This window comes from Pararge aegeria, chromosome 27 (assembly GCF_905163445.1).
Source record: "Pararge aegeria chromosome 27, ilParAegt1.1, whole genome shotgun sequence".
Lineage (NCBI taxonomy): Eukaryota > Metazoa > Arthropoda > Insecta > Lepidoptera > Nymphalidae > Pararge > Pararge aegeria.
Window position 1 is genome coordinate 5327856 of NC_053206.1, and position 15754 is coordinate 5343609.

A 15754-nucleotide genomic window follows, 5' to 3' on the forward strand; every position below is an offset into this window, starting at 1 on the left:
AATAGAATAGAATAGAAAAACTTTATTGCAACACAACACAATAGGAAAAATACAAGGAAAACAGTAATAGTACTCAGTGCTAGGGTGTAAAGGCGGCCTTATCACTAAAAGTGTTTTTTTTTAAGGAAACCTGAGCGTACGAAGCCGATAAAAAAGTGGAAATTGGATGGTGCATAAAGGATGTTACAAAAAAATAAAATAAACTTACATGAACATACATACTACATTTACATATTAACTACAAAAATACACTACATAATGTATAAGAAAATAAACAAAATAGCACCAATTATTTATTGGTGCTAAACGTTAAAAGAGCACCAGGCGGACGCACCAAAACCTTGAAACAAAAATCCTTACTTATATAATAAATGCAAAATTGTTTGTATGTTAAAAGAGCACCAGGCAGGTGCCATTAACCTTGAACAAAATAACTAATACTAATATTAAGTGTTATTGTTCGCTAGTATCACTGTGTATTGGCCGGATTAGAAAATAACATAATAACAACGATTATTTATTGGTGCTAAAAGTTAAAAGAGCACCAGGCGGACCAGTAACCTTGAAACAAAATTCTTACTTATATAATAAATGCGAAAGTGTTTGTCTGTCCTACCTTTACGCCGATAAATAGACTGTATAAGAAAATAAACAAAATAGTCAAGTGCTAACTTGTGGTGGAATAGAGAAAATATATATAATAATTATTTATAATTACCTCTGTCCATACATCTGGATCGCCCTTGTCTAATGTGGGACTTCTATTCGACCGACCGTCTTCACGTCGACCAGTTTTGCCAACATTTGGTTCCTCTGTAACAAAAAAATATTTAATGTAAATGACTCAAAGGAATTCTTTTCACCTTATTGATAAGGACATCTATTTGAAGTATATTCAACTCTGGTGGGAGGCTTTGGCCGTGGCTAGCTACCACCCTACCGACAAAGATATGCCGCTAAGCAATTTAGTGTTCCGGTGCGATGTCGAGTAGAAACCGATTAGTGGTATGACTACCATACTCCCTAACAGGTTAGCCCGCTGCCATCTTAGACTGCATCATCACTTACCACCAGGTGAGAATGCAGTCGAGGGCTAACTTGTAGAGGAATAAACTATACTTTAGTAAGTGGACAAAATTTTTTTTCTACATCATTTAATAAATAAAATATAATAAAATAAATAAATATACTACGACAATACACACATTGCCATCTAGTCTCAAAGTAAGCGTAGCTTGTGTTATGGGTACTAAGATGACTGATGAATATTTTTATGAATAATATACATAAATACTTACAATATACATATAATCACCCAGACACTAAAAAAACATTCATGTTCATCACACAAGCATTTTCCAGTTGTGGGAATCGAACTCACGGCCTTGGACTCAGAAAGCAGGGCCGCTGCCCACTGCGCCAATCGGCCGTCAAAATGCAATTAATGTTAATGTTATTATGTTTAATATGTTATGTTTTTTTATAGTTTATTTCTTGATCAACCTCCTCAAAATATGAGCGATGGCTCAAACAATTCGGAATGACACCTCGACAACATTATCTGAATATAAGCATTGCGGAAATCCATACTATATTATGAAAATTAAGCTTAATTTGCTATACTCCGTGAAAAGCAGGAGAATCTGTGTGGTGTAATTTATAATTACTTCAATCTGTATACTCCACACCAAACAGATCCTCGGCAATGTACCCTCTACGCATGTTTCGCTCCGAAACCGGAGCATCCTCAGGAGATGTTGACTTTACAATGAACAAACTTACTTACTTAACAATTATTCATTGTAAAGTCAACATCTTATAATTAAAGGTAGCGTATCGATTATTAAAAACTCAAAATCACAGCGCTCAGCCTGCCCAAGGGAGGTCGTCAAAGATATATACTGAAATTTGCGTCAAAAAAATGCCAATGTTTCGTCGTTTATGATCCGATCAGCGAAAATGCGCAGTCGGTTCGGTGACGACGCTTTGCTATGCCCATCGCACTGCAGCTTGCGCGTTTCTCACGCGGTCACTAGCGCGCTGGGTACAAATAATAACGCCCACTAATCTTCATTCAATTTGCCTATTCGTTTACTATTGTCAATAACATATATTAACAAAAATATAAGTCCTAAAATACTACCTTGAAGGACACCGTAATACCGAAAACAAAGTGGTTTTCGCGGATTATAACAAATAAAGCTGTATCTTAATTTCTACCTTAATTATGAGGAAGTTAGTGCAAACTTTGTGGTAAGGATACACAGTGGTGTGCACTACATACATGCATAAAAGCACTGCCTATCAATAAGTTTTTTTACTAGTATGCACGCCAAGGGACAATTATCACTGCCAGTTAATCATATTGTTTCTATAGATTTCTTTGTATTCTTCTACAAGTTGTCTGCAATCACACCTGTTGGTAATTCATGATGCAGCCTATGACGGTAAAGAGCTAGCCTATTTGGTATGGCAGTTATATTAAACCAATACTCCTGGTCGGTTTCTACACAAAATCGTGCCGAAACGCTAAATCGCTAGGCGGCACGACTTTGTCGGGAACTAGCCACGGCCTCTCCCTCCCACCAAACCAGACCGAGTAAAATTCGGAAATTATAAATTCCCAAAGTGCCCCCTGCCGTAATAATACTACAATAAGAGATATACGAGACAATGTTCAGAGATATTTTTATTATTATTATTATAACTCTTTATTTGTACACCACATTAAGAATTATATAAGAAAAAAAGAAACAGAAGTAGAATACAAAAAAGGCGGCCTTCTCGCTTAGTAGCGATCTCTGCCAGGCAACCTTGGAATTAGGAAAAAAAAGAGGAGAACTAACTGCAGGTGGTGCAAAATTTTTCTCGTGGTGATGGTGATCTTTCTCGCATGCTACAGGTACACCGACATACACCATGTACAAGAACTCTATAGGTGGTACATACCAATTCTCCTCGCCTGGGGTACGAATTCCGGTACGTCGGGATTGAGGTGGTCGTGCGGCATCAGTGGCGACGCGCCTCCGCGTCCGGTACGAAACATTCTGAAATGAAGTATTTATATAATTATTTATGTTGCTTTATATAAAAGAGACCACATAAGAGAGATCATTATCGTCGTCATCTTTATCATCACTTCAACGGATAGACGTATACTGCTGGACGTAGGTCTTTTGTAGGGAGTTCCAAAATACACCAGCTACGGCCTAGACCCTTCTCAAGGAAAAAAAATACGAAAAAAAAAACCCCAAGATAACAAAACATTACGAAATACTGTTACATAAGTATATTTCAGTTAAACTAAGAATTTAGTGGTTAATCAACATTTCTTAAATATAGTTCAACTGGTACACACCAAGATAATATTTTGGATTTGTCGATATTTCGATCGTTGAAAAATATTAAATCAAAAGCAGCATATTTATTTTTCCATACAAAGGAAATTCAAGTGTTTACTTTTGACAACCCTATGGAATATAAAAGACCGACACGTGCATAGCACCTACGCCACGCGTCGCGTACCGAATAAAGTGGCAGGAGTCACTTGATTTTACTTTTGCATGTTATGTTAGGGCTGTGTCTAATTTCTTTCGGTAAAAACTATGGCAGTGATATACTCAAAAACCTTTCGGTTTTCGGTTTCACAGATTAGTCACAGAGACAGTACAGACAGTAGGTATTCATTTACACAATGTAATACTAAAATTTGTTAGTTGAATAAGTCGAGTTAAGATTCTCCTGCTATTCGCGGAGTATAGTAAATAAGGCTAAATTTTCATAAATATTTTTTTTTTTGCTTTTTTATTTGACTTACCTGGGCAGAGGTGGTGGTGGTACCGCCCTTAGAAGACTTGACACTGGCGCCACCAATGGACCCCCCATCGTTGCTAGGGGGAATATGCCAACCATCTGCTTCTTACGGCTGAAAGAAAATGTTAATATAAATCCCAAGAGAACACCAGTAAACGTGTGGTTTGTTTTTGTGAAACCCTTTCCCGCCAGAGGCCGGGATACAATGTGTAAGACAACGAAATAAAGTTTGGATGGGTAACTTATAAGAAGCTGTACGCGGACCACTATTAAAGCATAAAACTAACCGTTTTTCTCCAGGTCTGTCCGTAACATCTGGCTGTAGCGGTGGATCCTCACTCGATTCTTGCACCTTCTCAACTTCTTCCGTTCTCTCCACCACATCACGAACTTCCGCACTCTCGTTTTCTGCTTTTTTCTCTTCTTCTTTGACATTCGTAGGAGCGTCAACCTCTGCTGCCAATTTTACTTCTTGAGGCATCTGTGGAGGAGCCTCATCGATGGCTTTTGTGTCTTCCACTTTGGGTTGCTCCTCTGTTTTAACTTCTGTTTCTTGTATTGATTTCGATTTCGCTTCTGGGATTGGTTTGACCTGTTAATTTAAAAACGTTATAACTAATTGTTTATCATCAAGCTATTATCCACCTAATGCAGGGGACGGGTCTCCTCACAGAATGATAAGGGTTAAGGTCGCAGTCTACCACGCACGCAGGCATCAACCGATCTGCATTTGCCTAGCGTGGACTTCATACAACCTAGAGAACATTATCGAGTACACTCAGGCATGCAGGTTTAAAGCCATATTGGCGCAATGGGCAACGACCCTGCTTTCTGAGTCAAATTAAAATTCAAAATTACTTTATTCATGTAGGCCTATCACAGGCACTTATGAAGCGTTCATACATATATGTTTACATAATTGTAAGGGGATGGTGATAACTTCGTACGCCAACTTTAACCTAAAGCTACGAGGGTTCCAAACGCGCCCTGGTCTAAGAAGAGGCCACAACAAACTTAGCCGGGTAATTTTTTTTTTTTTTTTGTTATCACCATCTCACAGTTTATTTATATTAAGCTATGAAGCTAGAGCAATTCACACCCAAGCTATTTTATCGTTCAAGTAATCCTTAATATTATAATAGGATTTTTCTGCAAGCTTACGTTTTATATAAACTTTGAACTTATTGAGAGACATCTCAAAGATTTCATTTGGTAATTTGTTATAAAATAATACAATTGCCCTTGAATGAATTTGCAATTTTGTGTAGCCTAGTAAACTGCACAACGAGTTTATTTTTGCTCCTAATATTAATATTGTTACAGTCCATTATGAAAATTAGTACTTTTCAGTGTATGGGTGTTAATCTGTATATTAGAAGTATTTATATTATATTATTCATAAAAATATTAATCAGTCATCTCTAGTACCTATAACAAGCTACGTTTACTTCGGGGCTAGATGGCGATGTGTGTATTTTCTTAGTATATTTATAGTATTTTTACGTCCCCCAAAATTTCACTTTCGGAGTTCGAATCCCTGCACGCACCTCTAACTTTTCTTAGTGTGTTTTAAGTATTTAAAATATCACTTGCTTCGTCGTTTGCAACATCGTTGTGATACGTGCATGCCTGAGAGTTCACCGTAATGTTCTCAAAACTGTGTGAAGTCCACAAATACGCACTGGGCCAGCGTGACCCTAACCTAACTCTATTGTGGTAGGAGATCCGTGCCCTGTAGTAAGTCGGTGATAATATTTGCTTGAAAGGCACAACTCTGGAAAGTTAAGAGGATAATTTAAAAAATAGTAATTGTAATTTATTATTTTATTAAATGTATGACTTTATTCAAATTCAAATAAAATAATTTTTTTATAAATATAACCTAAAATTACCTATTTAAAACTAAATAAAATCTAAAACGTCCTCGAAACCATCGCAGCGAGGCACAGTTCCTAAGATTCTGGCAGCATTGCCCCTTTGGATGGCCAAACTAATTTGTTGGCCAAGGTAACTGCCCGCTCTAGGATTGTATTATTATAAACAATGTAATTGCCAATAACTTAATTGTACCCAGTAGTAACATCAATTAAAATTTTAAATACTACCCTGACGACAATTTGCATGCCAATTTGGCGTGGTACAGTTAAGATCTGCATAGTTTTTATTTCTATCTATATCAGCAAATAAATAAAATTGAATTGAATTGAATCGTATAGATCTCGGTATCCTAGAATAGAAGCCGAAAACTGACCCAAAATTTGATAAAGGATTCTATGGGATTTCATCACTATCAGACTAACATCCCATTGCTGAATAAAAGCCTGAAAATCAAAGGAGCGAGAGGTAAGAAAATATGCCCATTAATAAGTTAAATCTTAAAATTCCCAACAAACAGAACTTACCTCATTTTCCAAACTGTTCTCCTGCTCGACCACTTTCTTCTCTTCACTCACTTCTTTATCTATACTCTCTTCTATCCTCTCCTGTTCCTTCTCTGTCCCACCGTCTCCCACTTTCTCATCGTTTTTCTCTTCAGCCGGTTTCGCGTCTGGGTTCCTGTTTGTGTTCTGGTCCGGTTTTCTGTCCGGTCCGGGTTCGTGGGAGTTGATTCCCGGGTTTTCTGTGTTGCTTATGTCCAGTATCGGCCATTTCGTCGGTTCGAAGGCTGTACGGACCTGGAATAGAATTACGTTAGCATTCTCTAATTTTATATTCTCTATTTTTAATCTTAGGGCGATGTTCTTTTAGCTTATTCTTTATTCAACGTTTGTTTAGCTTTGTCTGAATGGGGTATTAGATTGTATTAAAAATATTGCTGGTGCGGATGTAATCCGAAGATTTTGTTTAATTTTTTAAATATTACATTTCACAAAATAAGTATTCTTTCAAAGATTTCTACTGGCGTAGTCTACAGCATTTGTAATTTATAGTGACCATTTATTAAGATTTATATGGGCATAGTCTACATAACTTGTAAAAAAGGGCATTTCTAGAGTCTAGTTATTAGATTTATATGAGCACTGTCTAGAGCACTTTTAAAAAAGGTAATTTCTAGCCTCTTGTTATTAAGATTTCTATTGGCATGGTCTACAGCACTTGTCAAAAAGGGCATTTCCAGTATCTAGTTATTAGGATTTCTATTGACACGGTCTACAGCACTTGTCAAAAAGGGCATTTCCAGTATCTAGTTATTAGGATTTCTATTGACACGGTCTACAACACTTGTCAAAAAGGGCATTTCCAGTATCTAGTTATTAAGATGTCTATTGATACTGTATACAGCACTAGTCAAAATGGGCATTTCCAGTATCTAGTTATTAAGATTTCTATTCTCACGGTCTACAGCACCGGTCAAAAAGGGCATTTCTAGTATCTAGTTATTAAAATTTCTATTGGCACGGTCTACAGCACTTGTCAAAAAGGGCATTTCTAGTATCTAGTTATTAAGATGTCTATTGATACGGTCTACAGCACTAGTCAAAATGGGCATTTCCATTATCTAGTTATTAAGATTTCTATTGTCCACAATATTGTCTACAGCACTTGTCAAAAAGGGTATTTCTAGTATCTAGTTATTAAAATTTCTATTGGCACGGTCTACAGCACTAGTCAAAAAGGGCATTTCTAGTATCTAGTTATTATGATTTCTATTGGCATCGTCTACAGCACTTGTCAAAAAGGGCATTTCTAGTGTCTAATTTTTAAGATTTCTATAGACACAGTATAGTCTTTTCTAGAGTACCGTTAGTAAGATTTCTATGGGCACGGTTTGTGTCACCCTGACCTCACCTTGAAGCCGCTGATGAGCTGCAGGCGGTCCGAGTCCCGGATGGCGTCTAGCACCAGTTGCACGTCCGGCGTGAGCGCGCGCACGCGGTGGAACGACGCGATCAGCGTCACGGGTATGGTGCCGTCGGCGGACATCTTGCGGCGCAGGAAGAAGTCGCGCGCCAGGTTGTCCGGGCTGAAGTAGTACTCGCTGCGGACGGACAAAATATATTTTTTATTACTGTAATGACAAGGCTCACTGGGGCCAGCCAGCTGTCATGAAATAGGCATGATGACAGTAACAAAGAATAGCTAACATATTGCTTTTATCAAATGATTTATATATTATCATATATACAACGTGTAGCAGAATTACGAAATAATATTGAAGGATGCATAAGTATATTTCATAAGGAATCACCGTGTGAAAATATTAAATCAAAAGAAAAATATTTATTTTTTCATACAAACGAATTGAAAAAATGTGACAACCCTATTGAAGAAAAATACCGACACGCGCATAGTACCTAATAAAAGGAGGAGTCACATGATTTTAATTTTGCATGTGACGTTAGGGCTGTATCTGATATCTTGGAGTAAAACTATGGGAGTGGATTATTCAAAAACTATTAGGTTTTCAATTTCACAGATAAGTCTCAGGGATATTACATAATGTACTTTTAAAGCCTCTGTGAAGTATTATTTCGGTTCTTATTTACACGTTGCATAATAAATAAAGACAATACTCACATCTGCTTCTTGATGAGATCCTTCAATGTAGCTTGGTCGAGCCCCACGCCGTAGGGTGCTCCGGTGGCAGCCGCGGCGCCGTAGTAGAAGGCCTGCGCAAGCGGCGGCGCGAGGGGCAGCGCTCCCAGCCCGTAACGGAGTACCACCTGCGGCAGCGCCGGCTGAGCCACACGCAGCTAGGGGAGGGAGGGGGGTAAAGGGTTTTTGGCTACCTCCGATAATGTAATTCGGTTGTGTTTAGGCAATATTTCACATTAAGTAAAATTCTACCAGCATTATTTTCTGTATAATTAGCGAAAATGGTCGTCAATTTGCTAGTACATAGTTAATCAATTCTAATATTATTAATTTGTTTGTTTGTTCTTACTTCACGCCTTAACTTAGCAACCAATCAACTTGATCTTTGGCATACAGTTGGTTGACAGGACAGAGAGTAATATATGCTAGTTTGAATAGTTGTTCCAATAAACGGTTCTCACGGGATTTGTAAAAAAAAACACGAAACAATGACGCGGGCAACAGCAACGTGTAATCGAATCACGAAATATTGTAAGGGTGCATAAATATATTTCATAAGGAATCACCCAGTAACAATATTAAATCAAAAGAAGCAAATTTATTTGACCATACAAACTTATTCAAAACATTTTAATTGTTTACTCCTGACAACCCCCTATTGAAGATAAAAGACCGACACGGGCATAGTACTTACGCTACACGACGCGTACCTAATATAGTGACAGGAGTCACATGATTTTAATTTTGCATCTAATTGCTGTATCTCATTTCTTTCAGTAAAAACTACGGCAGTGGTTTACTCAAAAACTATTAGGTTTTCGGTTTCACAGATAAGTCTTCAAAACAGTACATAATGTTTCTTTAATGCCGGTTTTCATTTACGTTGTAAATTAACGGTTTGAAAACAAAAATTTAACAACCATTTCGTTACCTATATTATATACGAACACAACCTCCATACAAAATCGGATACTCATGATACAATGATACGCAACACCAATGTTTGTTACACGCAATGATTTATATCGATAGATATGCCTTTGTCCCAATTTCAAATTAGCAAAACATCGTACCGGAACGCTAAGTGACCTGGCGGCACGTCTTTGTCCGTACGGTGATACTAGTTACCGTCCAACAGCCTTCCACCAGATCAGACCGAAGAAAATTCAGAAGTTTCAAATGTCGTAAAAAATGTAACAAAGTATTAAAAACACTACACTGTACTAAGAACGTTGACCAGTAGGTAATATGATGACCTTCCTGGTCCAGCGGTAAAGAGTGGTTTTAAGTGGAAGGTACCTGGTTCGATTCAAAAAAACATATTTTCGAAGTTAAAGCATATCTTACGATTCAAATCCTTGACATACTTATAAATTATATTATATGATAATATGAATGTATTACAAGTTGAACCACCCGGTTTCGCTATGGTGGTACCAACAGAACCACCACCAAAACACCAAAACACCAAATTCATTGGTAATTAATTCCGTACGAAAAAAAACATGTTATTTCTGTAGTGTCTTTACACTGTGTAATACATGTGATACAGCGTAACAGTCCACGTTGCCAAACCGCTGCAAGCGTGCGAGTCACATTACAGAGTAGTTACAAGTAGAGTATCCTACGTTAAATATTGAATATTTCACAACTATTGAGTAAAATAAAAAGGTAAGAGTTTTAATTTAAACTACTACAAGCCGAGAGATATTTAGCATTTTTAATTTAAATATATATATATATATATATATTTCTTGTGTGCGTGTGTATGTCACTGAACTCCTCCTAAACGGCTAGACCGATTTTAATGAATTTTTTGGTATATGTTTAGGTGGCACCCTGGATAGTTGGTGGAAGGGGGGGGGGGGGCTGTTTCAGTCTCAGTAATTTGAAGGACCATCTATGTACCTATGCCGAAAATGTAAATGCGCGAGTTTGGATGGATGTTTGACCTTTTACATCAGTCTTATAGCGACTGTACATAAACGAAGATATGTTAAGATATGAAATAACATAAAAAAATAAGCAGCGTATGGAAAAGCTGATTTGATATGACAATGGTATAAAATGAAAGAAGCCCCAGTTAGAACCAGCATTTTTTTAAAAGCATATAAACCATTCCTGCATAGGAGATTAATAATAAGCAAGAAAAGGAATTTGATATTAATATGATACTCAAAATAGTGGCAACCCAAAGATGATACGCCAAAAAAAGGGGGGGAAACAGGATCGCGTTCAGGCATGGACGAACCCTTCCGAGAAAAGTTGCCATACCTCGGACATAGCACTCAGTCAGCCAATGTGAGTGGCCCGTTTTAAAAAGAAGACACAAAAAAGCAACAAAAAAAAACATTCATAAAATGTAGCTGCTCCTAAACCATTAAGGTTACCGCTCGCTCGCTCGTTTCTCTTTCAGCGAATCAGGTCACCATCGCTAAAGTAACGAATGTACTTTATTTTTTTGGCACCTAGTGATTTTAAATTGGAAGCTTAGATAGATTTTATTCAAAATCAATACGAAATTTTGACAGCAAAAAAAACAAATTCCGAAATTATTTTTAACCTAGTCGGTGTTGAGGCAATATGTTGAGTTGTTAGCAAAGTTTGTCACAAGCCTTCTGTCCCAGTCATATTATCATTCTGCCTCACTCGCACTCACTGATAATTCTCTATTTAAACTTCGGTCAAAATCAAGAGAGAGATATAGAGAGACTATATGGTGTGCAAAGGACATAAGGCCGTCTGTCCCAGTCAGTAATTTTATCATTCCGTCTCACTTGCACACATTGACATCGTAGTCTATAGAAACGTGTCTTAACTAATACCTCTCTCTTACTCAGATGATAACTGCGGTAAATTAGAAATTTTATGCCATACCTATATTCGCTGGTAATAATAAACGTGGCGTAACGTCGGAATTCTTACGAAGTGTTTTGACGCATCTCAACTAAACAAACACACACAAACAAAAGGTGCGCACCGCGGTGCACTTCTGTATTGTCTACAGCGCCCAGATTGGGAAGTTCTGATCAACACAATGTACTCTGACCAACCGTGTGTCGCAATTCGCTTTGCGAGTAATTCTTAGTAAAAGTAAACCCAATACTATTCATTGGCCCGACCCGGGAATCGAACCCTGGCCCCCGTGATATGCAGGCGAGCATGACCACCAACAAGAACCAACGAAAAATGAAAATTCCCTTAATTTTTTCCACTACCATCTGCACAATGAACTCTGACCTACCGCGATGCATTGCGCTTCACAAGAAACTCTTAGTACCAGTACAAGGATTACTTAAAGGTTATTTAAATTGACAGCATCTTTCAAAACAACGATTAAATACAACATTATAGTAAGTTTATTTAATGGGGTGGTTTTGGAACGAATCGTACCTGCGGCATGTCGTGGTGTGCGAGCTCCGGGTGGTGATACAGGGGGTGCGGGTGTGGGTGCAGGGAGGCAGCCCGGGTGGTGGTGCGACGTGCACCCCGCGCCCGCACCGCGCCCCTCCCGCGCGCGCCTCCCCTCCCGCGGTAGTCCTCCCCGTTCAGGGACACTGTGTCTGGAAATGGGGCCATTCGAAATAGTTAGATGCTTTAAAAGGCGAGTTTTTGAATAACTTATTTACCCCCCCGATGTCGTCGAGCCCTGGGGCTCTTCTCATGGCGGTTCCTACGCGACACCGCACCGGAACACTAAATCGCTTAGCGGCACGTCTTTGTCGGTAGGGTGGTAACTAGCCACGGCCAAAGCCTCCAACAAGACCAGACCTGGAAATGCTCGGAATCGAACCCGAAAGCTCCTGCTTAAATTCACAGTTCTCACCGTTGCGCCAGGGAGGTCGTCAAAATTAATAGTTAGTGAGTTTATGGTGGATAACATGTTATATGTTGTTTATAGTTCAATTATAAGGTCGGATATTTTTAAAGCATTGTGTATCTAAATTATTATCAGTGAAAGCCGCGGCTTACAGTATCTCCTGAATTAACATCCTACTAATATTATAAATGTGAAAGTGTGGATGTCTGTTACTATATCAAGCATGCATGTAGGCCTTCACATTGAAAAGAACATAGGCTACCTTTTAACCCGGGAAATAAGAGAGTTCCCGCGGGAATAAATATAAAACCTTACTCCACGCGGGCATTTGCTAGGTTGTTTATAAAGCTAGACATTGTACTATAGCTAATTTAACCACCGTGCCTCAGAGAGCACGTGCCTCAGAGACCTGTTATTATTAATAATTATTAGAGCCCGTACACTGCAACATTATAATGTCATTGCAAAAACAAAAATAATATGTATTTCCAAAGAAGCACAAAAACACTATACACATGTCCTTAAGAAAGCTTCTGTAGGAAAGAAATAATTTACCCGCATTGCGTAACTCTAGTTCTCTATGAGAAAGAGAAAAGAGGCCTAAATTACGGGATACCAGTGCTAACCGACCAGTGGCGTGCACTTCATACACGCACGGAAGCAATGCATACCCTAAAATGCATCTATAACTTACCCTTACAATGACTTAGTCATTGTAAAGGTAAAGTACATTGCCGAGGATCTGTTTTGTGTGGAGTATACGGATTGAAGTAATTATAAATTACACCATACAGATTCTCCTGTTCGCGGAGTATAGCAAATTAAGCTTAATTTTCATAATATATTATGGATTTCCGTAAAGTAACGCCTGCTTCTATCCAATACTTACAGGTGTTATTCATTTACTTAGCAACACACCCCGTTTAGACATTACAGTTGCCAAAACAAACAGTTTTAAAGCTATAATGCAAGAAGATAATATAAAATTTAATAAACTATATTAAAATTGTAGGCTATGCTGTGTTTTTATGTATGTACGAAGTGCACGGCACTGCGTATTCGTGACTGCGTGTGGGGGTGTGCGTGAGTGTGTATCTTACCGTGATCCTGTCTTGGTGGATGCTGCGGTCCATGCTTGGGAGGTCGGGCGGCTTTGACGTCTATGTCGAGAGGCACCCACTTGTGTTTGCCCGATTTGTTGCCACCTTTGCCAGCTGTAAGGAATACCATAGAATAACTCTATGATTCTTAAGCTACTCCATGATCCTATACACAAGTCCATGGAGCCCGTCTCAATACTTTTTTTTTTAATTTTGCAAACGGATCTTTCGGAGATGGCTCCCGCAAGACCAGACCAGAAAAAAAACACCAAATCCCCAATTGCCTCTGCCGAGGATTGAACTTGGGACCTTCCACTTTTAAACCACAGAGCTTTTTCACAAGTCAAAATTCGATTAATGGTGACAGCAGCGACTGACGAAAGACAGCCTTCATCATTAACTCGTGCTTTGTAAGCGAGTCCTTAGTCCAGTTTGGTTTAGTGAATTATCGACCTTCCGGTATGGTATTTAGGTTGAATTTAGCCCGCAATATTGTAGTCTAGGTAAATATAACGCAAACGGTGCAGCACCACTGCGAGCAAACTGCAACTTACCGTAGAGGTGTTAGAGTGGATATTTCACTAACAGTGTTGACTAAATAAACTTTCTGTATTATTTCAAGTCAATGTTCGGTTGGAGTGTAGCCAATGTGCTTCTACCATTACGTTTAGACCTTGAATTATTGAGGCATCGAAGTTGCGCTTTGGAAATAATGTCTTCTTTTATAATAAAAACGGAGCCAAAATTACACCCCAATTTTTATAAGTTATAAAAGAACTTTATGTACCCGTATTGCGTAACCCAAAATCTCTATTGGTAAGAGAACAGGCCTGAATTACGGGAAATATATACAACAAACAAACGTGTGATAACAACCTCGTAAAATGTCTCTACAAGTAACAACTGATATCTGCTCGAGCTGACCTGATAGGGGTATCGCAATAATATTAAACTCATACCCCTAATCGGCTTCCAGGGTGCACAAAAAATGTAGGAATTTAAGCGTTATTACAGGGTAGCTAAGTTTCATTTTACTCTACAATTACAGTGTTAGCTTACTCGAAAACAACTCTACTTTTGCGAGCGCATGAATTTTATATGACGGGTATCTTATGTAACATTAAACAAAAATAAATTGTCTTTCTTTCTCACCTGCCATTTTGTTCTTGTCGTAGAGGGCGTGCTTGTCATTGTGGATCTGATGATTTTGCATCACCTCCACCTTCTCCACCCTCGGAGGCTGCTCCTCAAGCGGTTGCCGCTCTTGGTCCTGGAAAATTAAGTTTTTTTTTTTTAAGTGAAAGTTTCCAAAATACTACACAAATCCAAAAACATTATCGCGATATGTACCCGTTGAACTGTATTATCCAGTGGTACAATTATGCAAGACAAGAAACCATCGTACAGCTTCTCAATTCAAAAGTGACGTTGTCAGTGTTGTATGTCGAACATTTCGTGAAATACCAACAAAAAAACACGAAAGCGCAAGCGGGTAGTCAGATTCTGCCCGCGACATCCAACTTGACATCTCGTACCTACGCAGTCCCGTCGTGACCACGATCCATGCAACTGGGTCGAAATATCGACAATTCCAAAAACATTATCGCGATATGTACCCGTTGAACTGTATTATCCAGTGGTACAATTATGCAAGACAAGAAAGCATCGTACAGCTTCTCAATTCAAAAGTGACGTTGTCAGTGTTGTATGTCGATCATTACGTGAAATACCGACAAAAAGAAAACGAAGAAAACGAAAGCGGGTAGTCAGATTCTGCCCGCGACATCCAACTTGACAACTCGCACCTACGCAGTCCCGTCGTGACCACGATCCATGCAACTTGGGTTGAAATATCGACAAATCCAAAAACATTATCTTGATATGTACCCGTTGAAATATATTTAAGAAATGTTGATTAACCACGAAAGTCTTAGTTTAAAATCTTTAACAATTGTATAGATTCTACTTACAGCATTGCCGTTATGATGGGTGGGATCGTCGTGTGGAGGCGGCGTTGAGTGACACCTCGCCCCGGCGACCGCGGCGCCAAGCGTGGGCCAGTCCCCAGTGTCCGTGAAATCTGAACCCTGTGGACAATGGAAAATGCTTTTATAACATGATACCGAACGTAATATTAGATCTACCTTTACTTAAGTTTAAACAATATATTAAAACACATTTAAGAAATCGTGGTTACTACACGTTTGATGAATTCCTTAACGACAAGGCTGCTTGGAAGCTTTCTTGACGGCTCTTCTCAGTGGAATCTGCCTTCCGAACCGGTGGTAGAGTCACTACAAACAGACTGACTTGACGTTTCAAAAGTACTTGTTAGTTAGGCCTACTTGAAATAAATGAATTTTGATTTTGAATTTGAATTTTTAATTTTGGAATATCACGTCAGCACTTTAAGCTTTTGTGACAGAGCTCGTCCGGGTTAGTACCGCCGCCATGTCTATATTTCGACTACCTTGATTTTCAGGAC

General features: G+C 38.7%; 1 protein-coding gene across 3 annotated transcripts in view; it reads right to left on the reverse strand.

The window, feature by feature from the left end:
• Positions 1 to 15754, reverse strand: part of LOC120635740 (la-related protein 1) — a 108673-nt gene that overhangs the window by 23694 nt on the left and 69225 nt on the right. For 2 of the 3 annotated variants that reach the window (XM_039906870.1, XM_039906872.1), the window contains 11 exons: positions 15240 to 15356; positions 14422 to 14539; positions 13270 to 13383; positions 11743 to 11912; positions 8332 to 8507; positions 7603 to 7792; positions 6216 to 6488; positions 4101 to 4405; positions 3818 to 3925; positions 2950 to 3047; positions 719 to 813 (listed from right to left, as the gene is read on the reverse strand). In XM_039906870.1, coding sequence (XP_039762804.1) covers positions 719 to 813; positions 2950 to 3047; positions 3818 to 3925; positions 4101 to 4405; positions 6216 to 6488; positions 7603 to 7792; positions 8332 to 8507; positions 11743 to 11912; positions 13270 to 13383; positions 14422 to 14539; positions 15240 to 15356 — 1764 coding nt within the window. The remainder of the gene's footprint in view (positions 1 to 718; positions 814 to 2949; positions 3048 to 3817; positions 3926 to 4100; positions 4406 to 6215; positions 6489 to 7602; positions 7793 to 8331; positions 8508 to 11742; positions 11913 to 13269; positions 13384 to 14421; positions 14540 to 15239; positions 15357 to 15754) is intronic. The other variant, XM_039906871.1, reaches the window with a different exon arrangement.